Here is a 24046-nt window from a genome sequence, read left to right as displayed (position 1 = left end):
AAGAAGGAAGAGTTTAGGAGTACAAGTCTTATTGAAAGTCAGTGGGACTTGTGCCCCTAATTCCCATAGGCTCCTTCAGAAATCTCATGTAAGGAGTCTTCCAAAGCACATTTTTGAAAATTAATGGAAGACAAAACATTAACAACCATAGATTTTACAAGAGATGGATTTAGTCAAAAGGGGGAGAAGTAATTTTGTAGGTACAGTATATTGAGGGCTTTAGGCTTCTATGACCTAACCACCAACTTCTCTTTCACAATCACACACACTCCCTACCCCCCAAGCTTGGTCACCATCATCATTTCTTCATCTTTGGTCTCATCTCACTCCAACACCTGTGGGCCTCAGCTGACAGGGAATTTCCTAGCCACCATCACCAGGAGCTGCTCTTCATCTCCTGGCCTGACTTACCTCATGTGTGTGTGTGGCCATGACAGGCTCATACCAACAGTCTCAAGCTGGTGGGCGAGAAAGTAAGCATACCATAATTGCAGAAGTAGGGAAGATCTCATACAGACAGGAATAGTGAAAAGTGGGATGTGCTGTGATTACACAGAGGTGGAAGGACCTGGTCATAAACAGAAGGATATAGATAGGACCTATGTGTATCACTATACATAGGGTCCAAAGAAACCTAGGGCTTACCCTTATGGCTGTGCCCAGCCTGTACAACGAAGGGTACATTGGCAGCTTACCAAGAAGTAGAAGGTCACATCTAACCTGAATATAATTCTGAGAAATGTTGACAGATTAACACACAAACCTATTTGTGTCTCCCATGTGTCTAAAAAATTAAGAGAAATTGCTCCTTTGAATTCACTAGGAATAAAACCATGTGATTGATCTGCTTGTTGTCCACTCTTCAGTGTGAGAGAGGAAGGACGGGCTGCATTGCATGAGCGCGTAGGTGGCATGTCGTGCTCCTTGCTCTAAAGAGGAAGCTCTCCCTCCTACCCTAAACTAAAGAAATTGACCTCTGCAATTAACTGCAGATGGATGAATCATAGCATTCAGATGCTACCTGCATATTATCTAGTGAGCCAACAGATTAGAGGCATATTCTGCTTTGTTACACTGGAATAACTCCACTGACTGTACAGGAGTTACTCAGGGACAAAGCCCTGCTGCGTCTCACTATGTCAACAGTAATATGGACTTTGTACTTATGAACAAGCTGCACTGCCCTTCCCACTACTCAAGTTACGTTCATTTTCTATAAATCCACAGCTGTTTTACTCTTCCGTTACATTATTGTGCCTTGTTTCTTGTGCTTGTGGCTAATTGTTCCAGTCACACTTGTCTCAAGTTAAACCCTTTTCAAATTTACAAGAATTTTTTTTGTCCCCGCAATCCCTAACAGAATGCTGACTGATATGTTCATCTGAAAACCAAGGCCCCATTGACTTTCAGCGGAGACAGGTTTCACCCCTCTGGTCATGATACAAAAACTGAGGTACACTTCACCCTTTATACCAATTTCAACGCATATGGTGAAGAAAAAGGTGTGTAGTTATACCATGCTCACATGGTTTGCGAAAAAATAAGTAAAAAAGAAGCCTTAGAGAGAAAGGTGCATCTCTGTCACCATTACATGGGAGCAATAATATAACACACTTGGTGGAGTGGAAGGAACTTACAGAACAATGAAAACAGAAATAGGAGAAAAATGTAAAAAGCTATTTCCCCCAAAACCTGCATGTTTGACTTAGAATTTTTTAGCACTTAGAGAAGCATTTTCAAAACAGACATCTAATTTCAATCTTACCCAGCCGAGTAGTTTGATCATTCTTCTCTAAACTAGGATAAATGCATCCCTACAGCTACCTTTTCATTTCTGAGCCTTCTTAATATTTTTAGCACAATATTTTTCAATGTCACAAATACTGAGCATATTTCAGAAGATAATTTGTGGGAACTTCCACTGAAAATGTCCAACTTCGTAAGACTGTAAGATGAACACTTCTCCCCAGTCCAAGGACAACGGAAACCCTCTCCATCAAAAGGCAAATGGCCCTAACTAGAAACAAAGGAGGAAGCAATTTCCTTCATTTTCCTCTAGCAGAAGTGGCTATTAATGCCAAATTAGTAGATGAGATGAGAAAGATTGTAAGCAAGTTACTTACTAATATTTTATTTAAAATTATTAAAGTATTTTAGAAACCCAGTAAAAAAGCATAGCACATTTAAAAGGCCACAGGTTTAGAATGGAAAATTCTTTATGTATTTTGAAATACTTCAACTGGAAAGAACTGTACATAGTTATACAACCATTATATTTTCCTAACCCAGTAAACATAAAAAAACCCCTCCTTAAATCTCATTGTAATGAAAATACAAATTAAATTTGCCAGTTAAAAATTATCTAGATATACATTACACATGTACAGCAACAGATGAACATATTCAAAGATGTGTTTATACATACATTTTATATCTTAAATAGCACACTATCAAGCTAATTTGCTGTGGCAATCAGTTATACATACTTTTAAAAGAACCTCACAAAATGTTTCCCTTTACTGGAAGTTTTGTATTTCTCTTGTACGAGTTGGTTTCTGTGCTTTGAATGGAACTAAAATCAACATGATGGCAAGTGCTGTTATGTCAAAACATCTTTTGCAGGACTCTGGGAATAGTGCAAGATAGTTCACTTCTTTCCAGGTGTGGAGGGTGAAATTGGGAAGCTTTGTCACCACGGAATTTGGTATAAAGGTTCATCAGGTGCTTCTGGTGTCTGAGAAGGACCCATTGCAATAGGTTTAAGTCTCTCAATAATGATGGCAGCAGGCCCATAATCCCATAGACAACTACTGATGACCCTCTTGGAGATAGGACACAATGCACAGGTAGGCTTCCTATAGTAATTACTCTCTTCCACGGGTTTTATTACTGATTAAGCAAGAATTTTTGCAGGAACATTTAATCCTGCTTAAAACTGCCCCTCTCCACTTTTGGGACCAAGCCTAATTTAAAAAAAAAAAAAAAAAAAAAAGGCAAAGAGTTGAGTGTGACAAAAAAAAACATCAAATAGGATATTTTTTAGAGTGTGAAAAAAATTCAAAACCATTTTTACAGCAATAAAGTCTCTCACTCCAGCCAACGTACAAGTGTGGCTGGGTTCTGAAGGACTTACATCCAGCTCTCTTCTATTTATATGGTTTCTATGGTAGTTTGTAAAAACTGCTTCCAAATATCTATGAAAAAGTTACATGCTCAGTCTTCATAGGTTCACTTAAAGAAACTCAAGAGTTGTAATCCCAAAGTCTTTTTAAACAAAAATGAAGAGTTTTAGACCAACATCATGCTCATAAAACTTATGCCAACACCACACATGCACACACCATTTTAAGTTAGTAATTCCAGTTCTGTATGTCCACTACGATGTGCATAAACTCACCTGAACCCAATTCCAGGCTGGTCTAGTGGTAGCACTCTATTGCCACAGGAGAGAGACTGCGAGTCTGACAAGAACTGGGTGTGCTTTTGAGGGCAGTGGGCCTTGCATCTCCCAGAGAACGCCTATGGCAGATTAGAAAATAGAGCTAACTAGTTCCTAAACATTATCCGTTCCCTTTTCATGACATAGTTGATCAATGTTTTTCATTCCTTTCTATTGGAAAAGGGCATTTTCAGCCTCTTATTTTAGAAAGAAATAAGTTGACACTCAAATCTGTATGAGGTCACCCATTTGTTGTGGAGAGTGGTGGAAGCCCCATTGCTTGGGACATTTAAAACTAAAACTGGACAACACATTAGGAACACACACTGCAGGGAACAGTCCCGACATAGCAAGGGGGTGGACTGAATGCTACTTTCTACTTATAGCAAGGTCTTTATTTTTAAAATCAAGATTTATAGCCACTTTTGATGCAAAAAGCAAGTAAAAATCTAGTAAAAACCATGCACAGAGAAATTAACAAAACAGGATGGAGCCAAAGATTGATGATATTCATTGTAGTGGTTCTAAATGAAGGACTTACACAGTATGACAGAGATCCCCAACACTGGGAAGTTTTATATTTTCAGGGGTATTGCTTGTAAAGGTACCTTAAAGGTATCTCTTTTATCATGCACATAACTACCAGTGACGGCAACATGTGAGGAGACAGTAGATCCTTAAGTACAGATGTACAGAGAAAATAAATATGTCCATCTTAAGGAAGAGCACATGTCATTCAGAAATGAGGAAATTTCACTAAGGAAAGCGTACATTTATTCTGAATATAAGCTTCAGGCTAAGCTTGCTGCTCTACACCACCTAACCGCGTTCCTTCAGCAAAATGTAGTGTTAGTGTCAGATTTCCTTCACAAACAGGTTCAACCCTTCGGGAGCTGACACATTTAACGAAGGGAGACCATTACAACCATATTATGTATGATCATCAGAAAGTAGCAGCCTTAGAAAAAGCCTCTGACTTCACTTACAATACTTTTAATCCCTTACTACTCTGTCCTCAAAACAGGGCGAGGGTAGAAGACAACCTGTTCCTAGAGGGTTTAGTCTCAGTGCCGCCTCAACGATTTAAAGGGCTGTAGGTTTGACATAATACATTTTGGAAAAGTGATGTTAATAGTCTCAAATCATGGAAGACATGGCAAGTATCATGGAAAGTCAGACAAACTACTTTTACATAATGAGGCCTTTAAGATACTGGTGTTTTGGGGTGGGTTTTTTGTTGTTGTTGTTGTTGTTGTTAAATATATACTTGGAGCGCCTCATGTTCTCTTGGAAGTTTACTACAATTTATCCTGCTTACCTAGCCCTCCCTTGCAGGTGTAAGAATCTCATTTTCCCCTTCCACAGAGAAAAAAAATCCCACCCTTCAAACATCTGAAGAATGTGTTTTCACCACTGCCCTGCATATGTGACTCAACCTGTCTGGTCTTTTGCATCCTTGCACTGCTTGTGCCTAACCCACTGCTCACTAATAGCTTCCCTTTTCATCCCAGGGGCTGCTGTCTTAAGTCTAGAAGTTTATACAACTGCTTACTTACTTATTTATCCAGTCACCAACTGAGCTGCATGCAGGAGCAAGGACAAACAATAATCAACTTTCATGACCATTCATCTTAGGTATATCTCCATATATACATATATCTATATCTCATAGAACTGGAAGGGACCCTGAAAGGTCATTGAGTCCAGCCCCCTGCCTTCACTAGCAGGGCCAGTGATTTTGCCCCAGATCCCTAAGTGGCCCCCCTCAAGGATTGAACTCACAACCCTGGGTTTAGCAGGCCAATCCTCAAACCACTGAGCTATCCCTCCCCCCACTGTGCACTGGAACGGTGCCAAAGTTTCATTATTTTATTTTTAAGTTAAACTTTCCCAGGCAAAGCTTAAGCTAATTACTTTTTGTCTGCCCTCTTGAACTGAAAGGATTAATTGGTCCCTGCTCCCTCTTTTTTAAAAATATATCCCTTTAACTGTTTGTAGGCAGTTAGTCTCCTCTCAGTTTTCTTTCCTCTAGGCTGAAAATATTGGCCTCTTAACCTTTCCTCTTAAGGCTAATTTTCAAATTTCTTCTTTCTTTAATGGGTTTAACGATATTTTTAAAGAATGCATCACTTACAGCTTTAAACTTCCACAAATATGGAGTGCAAAGGTCACTCTATGATATACCACTTGACTATCAAATACACACAAGCTAGCTGTATCTGTTTTACCGACTGCCTTTAAAAAAGAGCAGTGACTTTCAGAGACACAAAACAGAATCTAGAAGTATGGAGTAAGACACACAAGATAAAATCAAAGTAAAGAACAACTCATTTGGGGATAGAAACCTCTATGAGATTGCAAAATTTAGTTTCCCTTTTACATTCAGTTTAACCGATAAAACAAGGAAGGGATTTTATTGTACTAAGTCATTCTTAGTATCAGAGGCAAGAAGCCGGATATCACCAACATAGGTAGGTGTGAATTAATGCAACAGAATTCTAATTCTAGCCTGCTGTATTTACATAAAATTTAAATATTTTAAAAACATAACTCAGAATTTAAGCCTGAAGAGTTCGCCTGTATTACAGTCATTCTTCTCAGAAGTCTCAGTGCTTTCAGTTACTGATGTCTATTTTATGTTTAAATAAAAAAATCTATTTGGAGGCAATGTCTTCCTTTTAGAATGTCCCTCTAACAGTTATTAATCAGGACAAGTTAGATGGAGAATTGTACAAACCCTGATGCTCAACATACTATTGTTAAAAAAATTAAGAGTCTATAAAAGCTTATGATTGGGTCAGACTTGTACAAAGCTGGCTAGATGCAAAAGAGAGAGAAGACAAAGTTACCCTCAATGCAGTGAAATAAGTAGGGAAATGAAAATTTTTCATCTTGATTAATTTAACTCATAGAAATTAAAGGACTTTTTTAAAGTTTAGATTTGGTTATTCAGCGGCTGATTTTCTGGTGTGTTCTGTGTGTTGCCAGTGTTCTCTGATTTATTTTCCTTCACTTTACGTTTCTCCATGAACATGTGAATACCATCAGCTAGAAATCCTATACTTGCCAAAAAGCCAAACACCTGTGAATGTGAAAGAAACAGTTATTTAAAATGTATACATAAACATTAATATTATTCCAACTTTCATTGAGAACCTGAAGCAAGAGAACAAGCAATCTTCTTCGTGCAACCCTCCCCCTCCCAGCTTTACTGTAGTATTTCTATATACATTCAGTCTCCAGTCTTTTGAAGTCAGTGGTTCAGTTCTTAACAGAAAGATCAGAAATCATAATAGTGACATGTTTTGTACTTTATAGTTTTTATTTCTTGGATCAGGTGTGCATGGTACAGGTCCTTACTGTTTGACTGCAAGGAATTCAGACTAAAAACTTTTTACATTCTAGCTTAGAAGCAGAGATTGATGCTATTATTTTTTTTTAAGTGTTGGGTGAGGCAGTAGCATAGTAGAGATATAGTCAAGGCCAACTAAAAATGAGTCAAACTGGTGCCTGAGCATTAACGGGATTCAGTGAAGTTTGAGAGGGTTACGTTTTATACAGTTGATTTGAGCCAACACAATAGAATATAAACAATTAGATCTAAGAGTGAAAGAATTCTTCCATCTCCCTGTTCTGGGGGGGAGGGAAGGAGGGAGGGAGGGAGGGAGGAGCCATGAAAGTGTCTGAGTTAATATTTGTGACACAAATGAATATTACAGAAGATAAACGGATTCTTCCTGTAAATTCTAAGATCATTCTGATTATAGGATCAGAGTTCTTTATTTTTCTAATGAATCTTTATTCAAGAAGAATGTTCTTTGATTTTGATGCTTTATAATTTAGCACAGAAATAATATGAAGACTCTTTAAAAAGCGTGCTGGAGAAGCGAGACACTGTGACTTCTCCACATGCATCCCAGAACTGCAGAACCTCCAGTGTTCCTTGTAAGCTACATGCCCTGCTGCTCGTCTAACTATTTCTGGTACCGTATAGCTTCCTAGAGGCTCTGAATATTCACACTTGAACTCTGCAAGTATCCTCCCTGCTATAACTGACTCCCCAGCTGTATGTCTGTTACCACTCCCCACTCAGCCTTTACGAGAATGTTCTAGAGTCCCTAGGACAGTGGTCCCCAAACTGGGGTGTGCGTGGAGGAACATTCGGGGGGGTGGGGGGCGTGTGGCAGGGCCTGGGCCAGCCCCAATGAGGGGGCAGGGAGGGAGCGCCATCCAGCCCCACTCTGCCCTCAGACCAGCTCTGATCTCAGCCTCAGCTCCGCTCCAACCCCTGCTCTGCCTCCAGCCCAGCCTCATTCCCTCTCCACCTCTGGCCTCAGCTCGCAGAGTCCTAGAGCCTGGGCTCCAGCCCAAGTCCAGACATCTACACAGCAATGAAACAGCACTGCAGCCCAAGCCCCGCGAGCCTGAGTCAGCTGGCATGGGCCAGTCACGGGTGTCTCTTTGTTGTGGAGAAAGCAAGAACAAAACCTGAGAGAAACGGTGTAGAACCTTGGGGGCCAAGGCCAGAAGGAAGGGTGAAATGAGGATAGTGACCCATGGAGGGGCCAGAAAACACAGGGCCAAGGTTGCAAAGCTAACTGAGGGGACTAAGAGCTTTTCCTAGCATCCACAATATTATGGAGCTCCTAGGGTGCACTGAGCTTCCAGCAAACCTTATGAAGACCACAGCTGTAGAATGTGCCCATCATGTGGATCTGCCACACTCTGTTGTAGCAGAGGTTTATGTACCAGGTCTTAGGAGCCCTAAGGTAGCCACCTCTTCCTGCATCCTTACCTCAACAAATGCATTGCCTTCTGTTTTCTGCCCACAACCTGGCCAGAGCTTCCCTTCCTCTAAACCTTGAGCAGAGGACTGAAGGTTTAACATGGTATGGAGTCCGGGGTGTTTTCAGATACTTACAATTGCAACAGTTTCAACAGATGACTTGTCATTGGTTGCAGCAAACACAATGGAAGCTACAAAAAAGAGAACTCCCACTACTGTAGTGACCCAGAAATCCTGCAATCATAAAAAAAAGAGAAAATTACAAACTAGTGGAGGCACTGGTTGGTAAAGGAACCAGTATATTAAAAATGCCCAAGTTAATCAGACAGTGAAATCATATGTGAAACCTGGCACTATTATAAATCTAGAAAACATGTATATTTCTAATTATATACAGCACAACGTTCAACTGCAGCAATGTGAAAGGAGTCTGCATCACATACTATTCTTTCTATGCCTTTCCCCTTCCTACCTCACTCACATCCATGTAACTTCTCTCAGCACATTCCACATTCAGAAATCTGTTTAGCTATCCTAGTTTCATTAAGTTCTTAGAGGCCTTGGGGAAAAGGGAGCCTTACAAATAAGTGCATTCACTCAGATCTCTTGGTACTGATACTCTCCTACCTTTATGCCTTCAGTCAAAGAATCTACATATTGTTTGCTATATGACACAATTCTTAAGTTAGGTGGATGCTCACAACACAAAACAGTGTTCTTGCCAATATTGTATTTTCTGAAATTCAAAAGCATACTGAGCATAACTGGCCTCTGAAAGAGGTGGAGGATGACATGGGGTAAGAAAACATTTCTGTACATTAGATTAGGGAAACAGGCAAGTTCCAAGTAATTAAATGAAATATTCTACAGGGTGAATCCATGTGATAGACAGGGATCCCAGTATTATGTGCTGGCAACAAACTGCACTCCAGAGAGGCTATAATATAATTTAATATTAGTTTGTGTGACAGAATGCCAAGTCCTAGGACTCTGCCTGGAAATGCAGATCTATGCTGCTGATCCACCCCAAGGGCAAAACCAAATGGGCCTCAATAGCTCCAGCTCAATAAAACGAGAGTCTAAAGGGCACGTGAGGAGGTATTTCAAAGCAAAACCCTAGAAACAGGGAGTTCAGAGGAAAACTCAGGTGAAAGTTTAGATTTGTTGTTTTAAGTTAAGAATAAAGGAAAACCCCAGAAAGGGAGGTAGAATGAGTTTCAGATGGGTATGTGTGTTCATGTGTGGTAGAGACGACTCGTTTATATTTTAATTGAAAAGGACATAGTCACTTTTAAAAATCTCATTAAACACACATCTTACCCATGCCACTAGCACAAGAGATTATAAGAATTCCCAGTAATCTAATTTACTTTTCACTACAGGTTCTCAGTGTTGCCATGTTTGGGTTGCAGAAGAATGTTTGATTTGGGGGGGGGGGGAAGAGAGGGGGAAGTGTCCACTGAAATTTAAAAACAAAACAAACAAAAACACATGGAAATATTTCTCCTGGTCTTACATTTTGTGAGTTCTGACTTGTTCTTCCCCTCTACTCATTTTTACTTCTTAATGCAATACCAGGGAAAAAACCTGCACTTCTTGTTTTAGAAGTTCTATAAACTCTTTTTGCTTATTTTATTGGAGAAGAGAAAACACAGGAAAGCCCCTTTAGGAACAGAATTTGATTTTATCTATGTCTTTTCATACCAAAGGAATCCCACCTCACTTTACAAAAATGATCTTGAAACAGACATGGCAATCTCCTGCAGAGCCAGAAATGCAAACATGGGAATTACAGGGTAAAATCATGTGGCCTGTGTTATGCAGGAGGTCAGATTAGTTGTTCATAATGGTTCCTTGCAGACTTAAAAATCTATTAAACCTAGCTGTAACAAAAGAGATGCGCACACGTGCTCAAGAGAACTTTTGTTAAATAAAACATGCGTATTGATCCTTAACTAAACCTATTATCACACATAAGAAAATCTTTACTGTATGTCCAGATACATAAAATTGGAAAATACTAAAATCCACTGTGCCTTCCCTCACCCACAGTAATATGCAGGGAGGAGATTCACTGGCATCGGACTCATATTGTCAAGTGACTTTTCAAGCAGTGTTAACCCCTTTCTTCATGCTCTTTATGCTACTCAGCTAGTTAAGGGGCACACAGAGGAGAAACACCTGCTTTGGTCTGAATACTGGGTCATTTATCCCAGGTTTAGAACCAGCAGTCAGCTTTCCTGGAAAACAAGCTGTCATCTTTCCAGTTCCACAGCCCAGAGCTGAAACTCTGTATCTCACCGTAGCCAAGGTGAAAATGTGTAAATAGTTGCTAATATAAAGAAGATAACTCAGTTAACATTGTGTAGTCTTGTTACCAAATAGTATATATTGTCTGGACAGAACAGTTATGTAACTTAAATTGCTTTAACAAAAAACACCTTAACATTTAGAAGCGAAAATAATTAAAAATAAAGCAGTTCCTTACCAATGTCCTTAATCTAGCCTTCTCAACTTTATCATATGCAGAGGTGCAATACACAATCAATATCAGGAGACTCAGAAAGGTGGCACTGAAGCTTATAAACTCAAAGAAATAAAGCCCACCACACAGGATACAACTCTCCACAATTTCTTCAAGGATGAAGGCCAAAAAGGAAAGCAGCTGTGGAAAAATAAAGATTATTCAAATTATCTAATCAATTTGCCAATGTTTGTATCAGGCAGTCAGCTGATATTAAAGCAGTGAAAATAATTATCTCTGATAAAAGAAAAAAGTTTAAATGTCAAAGCCAAAATAATTTTGTATTTGTGGTTTGTGACCTGACAAACCATTAGACAAGTACAAAAATGCCACAAATTAAACACTTGATATGTAGAGAAAAATGCAACCTTGCTGTTAAAATTAACTAATACAGTAGATCAAGCTGAACAGAACACATTACACAAGACACACACTTGTTGACTATACAGTATACATTACCAATTCATGGTTTCATGCATGAGAGTGAAGGGAGCAGACTAGGAAGACAGGTTTTTGGTTGTTAGATGCTCACTCCGGACAAGCAAAATTGTATTTCTTTCTGCCTATTGGGAATGCTGCAAGACCTGAATGTAGTCTCAGGCACATTGGCTAGCATGTACAGCCCAGAACTGAAAATGAAAACTAGTGCCCCAGCTTCCTTATAATAAATGGCAGAAGCTGGTCATCCAACTCAGCTGCTTCTCGAAATTCTACTTTTGATGCTGTTGAACCATTTGTGCCCCCGCCCTACTTCAGAGAAAGTATACATCGCTAATTATGCACACACTCCCCACCCCAGTGCAGTATGGGGAAATTGCTCTTTTCCAAAGCAAAGAGCAAGGTTTTTTTGCTGAGACTAAGGTCAGACACACCAAATGGTCCATCTACCCAGAAGTTCTACACTCACCTCAGACCATTTTATTTTTGAGGGAAGGACACGAGTTATTTTTTAAAAAAGAGAACTCATTTGATCTACTTAAAAAAAAAAAAAAAAGTTATGACAACTAGATTGTCCATGGGACAAGTTTCTCTAGCTTTAAGAAAGGAGGACACAGTTGTACTGCTATCCTCTCAAGTGTGTTTGCATAACATTTTGTTTGCAGTTCTCTCATTTTGGCCACTTCCCAATGACTAGCTTTCCCCATACTACATTACCCCAGCAGTAAAGATTCAATGGAGTAGGACATTCCAGGAAGGGAGAACCTGACTGGGTCATAAAATTAAGGATAACTCTATGAAGGCTTTGTTTCCATGCCAACTATTCACTTTTTTACAAATAATACTTGTAAAAAAAATACTTCCTAAGTAGAGGGCTTAACTTCAGGACTCTATTAATGCTGATCTTAACCTGCAGGTATCACTCTTAACAAGACTTTGCTCATCTCTACACCCATCCCCCTCACAGGCTGTATCTACACTGGCAAAATGCATGATTTGCAATTCATTACTGTTGCAGCAGCAGCAAAGGTTGCAGTGTAGACAGGTCTTTGGCACTTTTACCAGCACATCATCTAACCAATGTGCCAGTCTACTCTGAACAGGTTAAGGCAACATGGAGGTAAAAATAAGAGACCTGTCTCAACTACATCTAGTGGTGCTACCAAAGGCAGAATGCAACAGTAAGAAATTAGGACCTTTAATTGGGTTGCAGAAGAATGTTTGGGTTTGTTTTTTTATTTATTTATTTTATTGGGGGGGGGGGGTTCCACTGAAATTTCAAAACAAAAACAAAACAGAACCCATGGAAATATTTCTCCTAGTCTTATATTTCATATAGACCAGACCACAGAGAGCTAATGTCATCACCTTTGCAGCACTACCTATCTCTACCAACTTTATGGTCAGAATCTGGGATTTGACTATACACAGACAGCATGCTCATCTCTAGACAAACAAAACGTTATTAGTTTTAATACCTTTAATTTACAAAGCAAAATTAACCTATAAAAGTTTGTGCGACATTGCTATAGTTTTCCAACTCTATGTCCTGCCACTTTAGATAAAGATTTGTTACATATCTTAGAAATCCTTATCAGAGGGGTAGCCGTGTTAGTCTGGATCTGTAAAAAAGTGACAAGGAGTCCTGTGCACCTTATAGACTAACAGATGTATTGGAGCATAAGCTTTCGTGGGTGACCATTCACCCACAAAAGCTTATGCGCCAATATGTCTGTTAGTCTATAAGGTGCACAGGACTCCTTGTCACTTTTTAGAAATCCTTATTAATTACACTGTTGCTACGCCTGTATAGAATTAGATGGGTCAATTTCACTTCTAAGCTCAAGTATCAGTCCCACTAGACTCAGGCCTTGTCTACACTACCAAGTTTTGTTGCCAAAAACTGCCTTTTGGGGACAAAACAGCAAGAGTGTACACACTACAATGGGACTTTTGTCGCGAAAAACACCCAGCTTTGGCGACAAAAACTTCCATCCCTACTACAGACTTTTGTCTTTTCCCCTCCCTTTATTGTCGACAAAGAGCCAGTGTAGACACTGCTGATTGTTCTGTTCACAGAACTGGCTTCTGCCAGTATCCCACAATGCCTGCCCTGATTGCTCTGCTCAGTGTTTTGATCTCTGCTGCCCTGCAGGCATGAGCCCCTCCCCTTTCAAAGCTCCGGGAAGTATCTGTGTGCTGCTCCCTTTGGGGAACTGTAGCGGGGTGGTCACCCACTCCTGCCTTAAAAGGCTTAAAACAGCCCGGGCAGAGGGCTGTGGCAGGGAAGGAAAAGCGGGGCTGATTGGGCAAAGCAGCCTCGGCTGGAGGACACGTCCCAGTCAGGCCGTGGCTGGCTTAATGAGGGCCCAGCTGGCCCTTATAAGAGGGCTGGGGCCACAGACAGACAGACTCTCACTAGCTTTGAGAGGGAGGGACCTGGCTGCAGGGAGCTGAGAGAAGGTACCTGGAGTGGAGCAGGGCTGGGGGAAGGCCAAGGGAGCTGGGGAGCTCCGGCCTGGAAACCCCCAGGCTGTGGCCTAGTGGAAGGCCAATTAGGCACTGGGGTTGCAGAGGGCAGCCCATGGGTAGGCAGAGGCAGCAGGTCCAAACTCCCCTTGCTTATGATGAGTGGCTTTTACACTGCAGTCTGCCCCAGTGAGCGGGGGCTAGATGGTGACTGGCAGTAGCCCATGACTGAGGTAAGGTGGGGATAGAGGGTTGGGGGTTCCCCTGGGTGGGGAGACCCTGAGACTGCAGGGGTATTGCCAGAGGGCAGCACCCCAAAGACAAGGGGCATCGGGTCCTGGGAGGGACATGGGGGGGGCCCAGTGGCAGTGGGACACTGGCCTGCAGAGGGCGCTTGGGAGGCTGGAAATGCTAATTCCCTGAGACGACCAGCAGGAGGTGCTGCAGCAGTGAGTTGTGCACCATCACAGGAACAAACAAAGAGCAAATCATTGGAATGCTCCTGTTCTGCCCAGCACTAGGAACACAGCAGCAGGCAGACTGCTGCTGCAGGGGGAGGGGGACAGACTGCTGTGCTGCTTTGCCATTCCTCAGCATGGAGAGCTCACAGAGCTATCCATGATGCTGCTCTTGGCAGCTGAGGGGGCTGTGGAAGAACTCATGCAGCTCTTCCATCCCACAACACTGCACTGTGGGACACATACCCACGGTGCATTGGAGACATCATCATCAACAGTGTGAGCAATGTGGACATGATCTGTCGACAGAGGGAGCAAGTGTGAACACCCTTTGGCGATTTTTGTTTTGTTGACTTTTGGGTGTTGACATAAGTTTTGTCAACAAAACTTGGTGGTGTAGACAAGCCCTCAGACACAGAAAACCTTGGGAAAACCAGTACTCTCCAAAGCCTTGTCAAAACTTAAGTGTAGAGACTACCTATGCTGGCACAGTTAAACAGACAAACCCCACCCCCAGTGTACAAGCAGTTAAACCACATGAAAGTGCTTAGATTGATATCGTTTAGGCTCTGTCTATGCTAGGATTGCTTTACCAATATAATATACTAGTATTCCTATACTGGCAAAGCACTCCTAGCGTGAATGCAGCTACACCAACAAAGTTATGCTTGTCCTGGTATAGTACAACTATCCCCCATCTGTACAATCTAGATCAGTAAAAAAAAATATTTTTTTTTTCCCAGTACAGGTGGTGTCTACGCTACAGACCTCTGCGGGCAGAGCTATGTCAGTCAGGGACTACACCTTTTCACACACCTGACTGAACAGCTATGCCAGCACAAGTCTGTAGTGCAGACATGGCCTTATTCCAGTTCAGCAAAGTGAAATAAATTATACTGGTATAACCACATCCATACCAATGCTTTTACTGACATAACTATATTGGTAAAATATCACACACAGCCCGCCAGCACAGTTACACCAGTAAAACTTTTTAAGTTTAGACCGAACCTAAGAATCAGGGTTGCAATCTTCCCAGTTTATCCAAAGGTTTTGATAATATCTCCATCTCCCCCTTTATATCTTTAAATAATCACTGGGTTTAACTTTCTGATTTTCATATAATAGCACAATAATATATATTTGGACTCACTAAAAGGCAGAAAAATATTTTAATTAAAAACACTTATTTTGGACAATTAGTTGCCAGTGTCCATTTAAAGAGTTGGAATTCAAAACAGCTACTTCTGACTGATTATTTTCTAGCTAATAGCTTGCACCAAGCTGCTGCACATGCTACATAGTGGGTCCTAGTCAAGGAAAATAATTTACAGCCTGAGTTTTTCTTTAAATATGAATATTATTAGCAGCTCAACGCATGTGAACTGTAAATTTCCCAATCTAAACCGTGCCAGAGGGCAACATTTCAGACTAATATTCTATATTGAATACTCAACAGTATTAAATAGGATGATCTTAAAGAGTGAAAAGAACTACAGCTAAGAAACAAAAACAATAAGGCCATTTCTCAGCACACTTCCTTTTTCTCCTGTAGTTGCTATTAGGCAGATTGCTTAGAAATCAACTTCTGCATAAAATAATGATTGCTATGGATTTCTCCAAAATATTTCAAATCCATTTTTTGAGGATGTATGGGGGATGTCCTTTTTTGCACTTGCTTTTTAATTTAAAAAGCAAAGATAGCCATTACAGGTATTTTCCATTTCATTATAATAATGTTTATCAAAATCATATTGAAAATGTGAGTCACATGTTTTCATTTTCATTCATAATGAAACTCTTTATCAGCAGTGAAGAGTTTCAGAATGAATCACCTTTGCCACCCGGAGAAAAAGTAGAGCAAAAAAGCAGCAACATAATTGCTAGAAACCCAATTTGAACAGAGCTCAGAAACCCAAATAACCATGACCCTATCTCTGGAGCAATGGTAGATGCTCCTCTGTTTGATCCAAAACCAAATGGCTCATGAATGTTTACTAACAGCCATCCTTTTGTCCCTGAAAATCATTCAGCTGCTTGCATGTTAATGAACGTGCCACAGTTAAATTTAAAATCAGTGATGAAGAGGAAAGGTATCACCACGTAAATGACTTCCTTCAGGTAAAGAGGTTTTTCCTACATGCAGGAATTTGACAACATATGTCAACCATGCTTTTCCTATTATGTAAATTGGCAGCTGTGTTTTTTTTGTAACTACTCCTTCAATCTCAATTTCTTATTAAAAGCTTTAGAGGGAATTTATTTAAAAGAAAATGTACTGTCCTTTTCTCCCCACAACTGAGTTCTTTATCAGGAATTATGAAGATGCTTAATTACTCTGTTCTTTATTGGTATTTTCTTCCGCATTTCTGTTAACTGTACTCATTGGCAACAATTAATCCAACACACACCTAAAGCACTGTTGAAGGTGCAGTTAACTACTCACTATGCTCTTTATGCTCCTTAAAGTGTTGCAAGGGGAAAAACAAAAACACAGGAGTTGACTAGCAAAATGAGGAAGGAAGAACTGATTTTAAATAGTTTTTTTAATTGTATATTTTTCATTCTATACATTCATAGTATTCTGTTAAAGCTACTTAACACGTCAAATAATTATTTCTCACATTAACAGAGGGCCACCATCTGTCCTACATTATTATTTGTAGTGTGGTGGAGCCTAAAAATCCCAGTCAGAGTCTAGGGCACTAGATGCTATACAAACACATGGATTTTCCTCAATAGGGAACAGGAGATTCCACGTTTCAGTTTCCTCAGAATCATTGTCGAGGGTCCCCTGCCTTTAAAACCTGCAGAGGTCCTGACAGCACACAGCTCTTTAGAGGCTAACTGGGACGGAAGTACCTGTGGAGGACAAATGCCTCTGCACTATACTTCTCTAGTTATCCACTCTCCATGACAGCATAGCTCCTTAGAAAAAAGTGCTGCCATGGGGTCCCTCCCAGAGAAGCACAGAAAATCATCCTCAGGACTTTCAACTAGCAGTAATTTTTGTTCGAATTAGCACTCTGAAATCTCTTAGACCCATGGGTAAACCACATGTAGAGAATGGCTGCTCCCTAGCTTCTCTTCCTTTCCAGAATTGTATAGAAGACTCTGCACAGTAAAGGCTCTGCAAGAGGTTCTCAAATTGTGGGGTGGGACAGGCTTGAGAAGCTGCTGGCAGTGGTGTTGCCTTCAGAGCTGGGTGCCCAGCCAGCAGCCACCACACTCCGGCCGCCCAGCTCTGAAGGCAATGCCGCCGCCAGCAGCAGCACATAAGTAAGGGTGTCATGATATTTATTACCTATGTACTTAAATGCTGTCTGAATCAATGCCTTACTATTTTAAATACTTAGTGAGAGCTACATGTTGATTTAAAAAAAATAATCAGTATACATACTTGTGTGGCAGAAGGAGGGGCATAAACTGCTACAGATGTAAAGAACGGGGGTGTGATCAAATAAGTTTGAGAACCTCTGTTTTACACTGTCTGAAGACCACTAGGGAGAATGTACCCAAGTTCTGTCTCTCCTCTACAATGTCAGTTTGCTACCCTGTGCACTGCATAGCAGAGGGTAATGTGGCCAAAAAAGTATTGCAGCTCACTTTTAAACCATTATCCCCATGTTGTGCGTCCAGACCAATCCACCGGATATTAATACCTTCCTTTATCACTTGAATGATAGTATCAATAAATGACTAACATTACATACACTCTTTATAGTTATGTATAATTCTGTCAAGTTTCTAGCATAGCCTTAATGTTAGATAGGTGTGAACATCCAAAGAAAGTTGTGAAAACAAAGGAAAGTTAAACAAAGTGAGATACTTGCCTATGAAATTGTAACTGATTAACCACTGTTGTCTAGAGCCTCAATTGTGGCATTTCCCCAGTGAAATCTTCTGGTTTAAAATTGCATACAAGGGTTGCTATTCAAAGGAGTCTGCTGATTTCACAAGTCTTTAAAAGCAGGGTTGGTGCAGTGAATGAATAGTTCAGAATCAAGAGCAGATCTTTAAGCTTAAATTAGAACTTTCCTTTTCAGTCTAGCGTTGTATACCAAGGTTTCTGCATGCAATACTCCCTTTTTAATTCCGCCACTTAAATGACAAGTATTACTGCTTTAGATATTAATTTAGAACCCTAAGTCTTGGCACAATGTGCTTTCTCCTATCCAACTTTCTACAGAATTTGAACCAGTTTTGGACTGAAACTAAATTCCTTTTGTATTAACCAAAATTAAAAGAACTCCATGCAAAACTCAAAGTTCTTAATATCTCTTTGGCAGGTACATTTTTATGTGATACACAAAAGTGGTTTCAGAAAGAGGCTTCAGCAGCAGCAATCAAAGATAAATAATAGCATATTGCTAACAACTATAATATAGCTCAGTGGTTTGAGCATTGGCCTGCTAAACCCAGCGTTGGGAGTTCAATCCTTGAGGGGGCCATTTAGGGATCTGGGGCAAAAATCTGTCTGGGGATTGGTCCTGCTTTGAGCAGGGGGTTGGACTAGATGACCTCTTGAGGTCCCTTCCAACCCTGATATTCTATGATTCTAAAGTACTGTAAAGTGTTCCCTCTATCCTGAATATCATGCTACGATCTTAAAAACTGGAAAGTAGTTTTCTGCAGTTGGCGTTACAGTATTTTAGGGAATATTGTACCATACATATAATGGAATCAGATGATTTGCTGTATGCAACATCCTATTTAAAAAGCACCCTAGACAAGCGGTAGTTAGTCTGCATTTTAAGATTGCAGTACTGCAGTTTTAATCACTGTTTTGCATCTGATCTGTACGACAGTAGTCTCTAGCAACCCAACGTGCTATTTACTATAAAAAAAAATATATAGTAAGAGACAGTTGCTACCCCAAAGAGCTGAATAGACAAAAGAGTGGGAGGGGAATAAGAGAGAGGTAATATGACCTGCCCAATGCCACATAGTAGGTCAATGGTAAAGCCAGGATTAGAACTCACTTCTCCCAACTCCAACTTGGCTCTCTATGAACTGAGGGGTGAAAACATTATCCATTAGACCACATTACTACACAACAGATTGCAGAGATTACACTAACATATTTACCTGGATTTCCAAAACGAATAAAACTATTTCACAAATAATTTTTTAAGTAAAACGCAGCATTTATGTGCTTTCCTTCGACAAGGGCATGTCACTCATAGAAAGCTAACTGAATTTCACCCACAGTAATGTACAAGTTTTATTTTTGAATTTGTGTCTGGACCAAGAACTCAAAGACTTGTGCATTTTGGGAGAGAAGGAAGCAAGGTAGAGCCCTGTGCAGATAAAAAATGTGTATCCACATCCGATCCACAAACATGGTCCGCAGATATCCGCATGTGTGGATAGCCACAGATTTGCAGGGCTCTAAAGATAAAAGACAAAGTATCTCTCTGATGAGCTAAACAAATCTGGCTTTGGTTACCTACCCTTCTGGTGTCCCTACAGTGATGGAATACGGCCATAAACTGCCAAAGCTTTAAGAACATATCGAGTTTGTGCCCACGTGGGTCCAGCAGTCTCTTTTTCTCTTTGTTTATGAATGGCTCTAGTAGCTTCTCTCTCCCCCATAACCAGAAAAGCCAAAGAGGGATGCACCTGTAATTGTCTTTATGAAGGCACATGAGTAGTCTATATAAATTACCGGGATTTTTTATATGGGCAAAGGTGTTTGCATAGCAGCAATACCCAGCAGGCTCAAACAATAAATATTTTATAATTAAAAAATAAAACAAATCAAAGAAAATTTACCCTCAAAAATATTTATATAAAGCACTTTAGGGCTTTGAGAATTGTTTAAAAATAAATTTAAACCATAACTTTCTGAAGTTTTGTGTGTTCCCTTACCATGACTTGGCATTTTCTTTTTTAAAATGACTGTCATATGTTTTAAAATGTTATGGTCCTCTTTCTGGCAGTGCCTGATTAATGACCAAGAGCAGAAATCACCTGATGCTGTTGTGATTATGACATTTCAGAACTGAAACCCACTCAGTTTTCAGGAAAACTGATACTGACATTTTATGGTTGAGTCCCTTTCCCATTTAGGTTTCACTATCTTCCGTAAATCCAAACCATGCTGAGCTATTTTCATTTTTGTATATATTAACCAGAAATTTGAGAAAGATCATTTATGACCTCCAACATTTATGAATAAGGATCAAAAGATTACACAAAATACACATAAAGAGCCAACAGAATAGGGATGTCTTCCTTTGAAGACTTAGGATTCTTTTGATTTGGAGTGAACCACTATAACACTCCAACAGCTCACCACAATATAATGAGGTTCAACCAAGATTTTCTACCACTTGCATATTAATGGAATGTAGCCTCTGGTACAGAACATTAAGGCCTTCACATGAGTCCAGACCGGTTTAATTTTAAGTTAAAAATTCTAAGACCAGAAATAGCAGTGCTACAGTGGACTGCATGCTCTCAATCCTGCTTATTATTTGAACCTACAAAACGAATTGAAATCACTTGCAAAATCTAGCACAAACTTCTAAACAGTCAGTGTCTGTGATTGTAGTGTCCAAATAGATGTGCCATACTGTTACTGTGAAGATGCCTCCATAGTAATAATAGTTTGAGTCTGCAGAAACAATATTACAATTACAATGCCAGTTCACCAATATACTGGCATTTAAAAGTTGAAAATGTACTATTTAATATTACCAGGAGTTATATATTTACCATTTGATTTAGACTAATTTTTTCACTTTTTAAATTCAGTTAAGACTTTTTAGATGAAGCTAAATTTTCTCTGACTGAAGTAAATGGTGGCTGTGTGTCTACACTTAAAAGAAGTATCTGTACGAACTTCTATTTTGGTTAGGAGTCTAGGATATTATTTTTAAGATTTGTTTTTATTAGAGTAAGGTTTTGTCTTAACATCTTATTGGTCATTTTTATATACCACCTTATATTTTGTGCAATGATAGATACAGCCTACAAAATGGAAATCAAAAGAGGCAGTAAAAGACAGCAGACAGAAAAAACACAGAAAACTCACTAATGAAAAAGAAAACAAACATTAAATGTAGACAGTAACAACTACATTTACAACTTCATACTTATAGCAACGATATTAATTGCCAAATAAAACACATGCAACACAAAGAAGGGACAGCTGGAAACATTCATTTTGTGTTGTACTCAGTTTTGTCCTCTTTTTATTTAGACAGCTTAGTTTATAACAGAGAATTATAAACTTAACAAAATAGCCAGGGTTTCTATGCCTCTAACATGAAGTAGATTTGTATCAACAGCCAAATAAAAGCCACCATAAAAACAAAGTTTTCTTTTTGGTGGACTTGAAACAAATGATTTTTTGAAAATCTACTAGTCTAGTTGAACATTCATGTCGGAGCACAAATGGAGAATGGTGTCAAGGCAGGAATAACAAAGAGCAGGGGAGTGGTGTGGAAAGAAGGAAGGAAGATTGTAAATGGGGCAGGGGAAAGTGACCGTGCAAGACAACAGGTTAAGAAACATTAATTAAGGTTGTATGCAGTGTTGGTGTAGCATCCTGGTCTCAGGATATTAGAGAGAGAAGGTGGGTGAGGGGATATATTTTATTGGCCCAATTTCAGCTGGTGAGAGACCAGCTTACACAGCGCTCCTCTTTTCACTTCAGAGACCCCAAGAAGAGCTCAGTGTAAGATCGAAAGCTGCTCTCTCACCAGCAGAAGCTGACCTAATAAAAGAGATTACCCTCACCCATCTTGGTTCATTAATGAACGTTTCTTAACCCCTTAATTGCTTTGTGACCCTGCACTGTATAGTCAAGTCAACAGAAGTGTCATCCCTGCTGCACACAGCACACCACCCTCTACTCCAAAACCAGCCATGCCACAGCACAGGACAGGGTCCCAGGTAAATGTAGGGACAGCAGCAAGGGTAGAAAGGAACCACAGACATGCAGGGCCGCGAAGGACCCGTCCAGCCCCCTGCGCTGGGGCAGCGCCAAGCTTTTCTCCAGGCCCCCGACATTTCCCCAGAGCCTGCGGAGCTGCTGTCTGGTTTCACTAGAGAAACAAACAGACCCCAGCAACCCCCGCGCCGGGGAGCCAGGCAGGGCGGACAAGTCACAGCGCTGCGCTCCGCCGCACACCGGCCCTGCCTGGCGTGAGCGATAAACAGGGCCACATCTCGCACCCCCGGGCGGGGCGAGAAGACCCGCGAGAGGCTCGAGCCGCCCGGGACCACCCCGGCAAGGCTGCGACACAGCGAGTTTCTCGCCGCCCGGAGCCGGAACCGCACCTCTCTGCCAGGCGTCCCCCCGCCCCGGCCAGACCCGCGAGGCCCAGGCCGGGGCTCACTCACCACTTGCGCCGCTTTGAGCAGCAGGCGCTGCCGGCTGAGCCGGGCGAAGGTGCACCCGCAGGTACGGGGCTTGCTCTGCGGCTCGGTGGTCGGGCTGTACACGCCGCCGTTGTCCATGGCGGGCGGGGCAGGCTCCGGGAGCCCGAGCTGCGGCCAAACGAACCCCAAAGGCCGGGCTGCGGCGCCCGAGGGCCACCAAGGGGCAGGAACGTCGCTCCGCCGCCGGGGGAAAAGCGCGAATCAGGCAGCGCCCGGGGCCCGCCGCCGCCCGGAATTCCCCTCCCCGCGCTTCGGGGAAACCAGAGGCGGAGCCTGGCGGGCCCCAGCGCCGAAATCTCCGCCCCGCCCACTGTGCCCGCCCTGCCCGGCCGCCGTGACCTGTGCTGAGGGGCATTTCCCCCAGTAACATGAGTTTTACATAGTGAGTTGTCATAAACATACAGGTCCGGGTAACACAAAATCCCTCTTGGGAGCTTTTCTAAATCACTTTATCTGTATGGGGTTAAGAAGCTCAAATAACCTAGTTGGCACCTGACCAGAAGGGCCAGTAAGGAAAGAAGATACTTTCAAATCTGGGGTGGGGGTGGGGTTGTTTGTGGCTCTCTTTGTTGTTCCCTCTGCGGAGGGAGAGAGACACGAGGCAGGTAAAACATCTCCTGAAAACATACCTGAAATGATGCAGCTAAGATTACAAAAATTGTAAGTACGGGCAAGGAAGTGCATGAGATTATCTTTTGTTTTAGCTTGTGAATTTTCCCTATGCTAAGAGGTAGTTTTATTCCTGTTTTTTGTAACTGTGAAGCTAAGTCCAGAGGGGAGTCCTCTGTGTTTTAAATCATTTTATTACCCTGTAAAGTTACCTTCCTTCCTGATTTTGCAAGTGTGATTTTTACTTTTTTCTTTATAATAAAGCTCTTCTTTTAAGAACCTCATTGATTTTAGTGTCCTAAAGATAAAGGGTTTGGTCTGTGCTCTCATTGTTAACCAATTAGTTGGCATATTATTCTCAAACTGGGAAAGGGGGTAAAGGGGCTTAGGGGGGTGATATTTTGGGGGAATACGGACTCCAAGTGACCCTTTCCTGAATTTTTGTGTAAATCACTTGGTGGTGGCAGCAATACCGTCCAAGGACAAGGAAAGGAATTTGTGCCTTGGGGAAGTTTTTAACCTAAACTGGTAGAATATCAGATTAGGGGGTTTTTCATGTGGGTCCTCACATCTGTACCCCAGAGTTCAGAGTGGGGAGGGAACCCTGACATGAGTCATTGGTAACTTTCCTTGCAGCTTGTACAGGAGCACGGCTGCAATCCAGGGCAGCCCTCTGCTCTTGCCAGTAGGCCTATGCCATGCAGGAGGAGCTTCCACAACCCCCCAAGAGTACCCAGGGTAATTCAAGATCTTTCCCTGGGCAGAGTCCAGCCCCATATCCCTCTGTGACTCCCTCTTCTCCTCAGTCTTCTACCTCTCTACTCACTCCTTAAGGGGAATCCTCATTATCCCTCTCCACTTTCAGGGAGGATTTACAGGGCTCTGTCCTTGGTCCTCCTGATCCTCCCCACCCCTACCTTACCTGTGGGTAA

At 41.3% G+C, this 24046-nt stretch overlaps 1 protein-coding gene across 2 annotated transcripts; it reads right to left on the bottom strand.

The window, feature by feature from the left end:
• Positions 1-2104: 2104 nt before the first annotated feature.
• Positions 2105-22678, bottom strand: CMTM6 (CKLF like MARVEL transmembrane domain containing 6). Of its 2 annotated transcripts, XR_010561139.1 has the most exons (6): positions 22467-22678; positions 10714-10890; positions 8361-8459; positions 6289-6521; positions 3398-3519; positions 2105-2963 (listed from the first exon to the last, which is right to left on the bottom strand). XR_010561139.1 is itself a non-coding variant. In XM_065398751.1 (4 exons), the coding sequence occupies exons 1-4, from the start codon at positions 22581-22583 to the stop codon at positions 6375-6377; spliced, it is 540 nt and encodes a 179-aa protein (XP_065254823.1). In that variant the 5' UTR covers positions 22584-22678; the 3' UTR covers positions 4692-6374. The 2 variants fall into 2 exon arrangements, 1 of the variants encoding a protein (XP_065254823.1); XM_065398751.1 differs by lacking the exons at positions 2105-2963; positions 3398-3519 and having other exon boundaries at positions 4692-6521.
• Between the last annotated feature and the right edge of the window lie 1368 nt (positions 22679-24046).

The sequence above is a fragment of the Emys orbicularis genome, chromosome 2 (genome assembly GCF_028017835.1).
Source record: "Emys orbicularis isolate rEmyOrb1 chromosome 2, rEmyOrb1.hap1, whole genome shotgun sequence".
Taxonomy (NCBI): Eukaryota; Metazoa; Chordata; order Testudines; family Emydidae; genus Emys; species Emys orbicularis.
The sequence above is the reverse complement of the archived record's forward strand: the minus strand, read 5'-3'. Positions and strand labels throughout refer to the sequence as shown.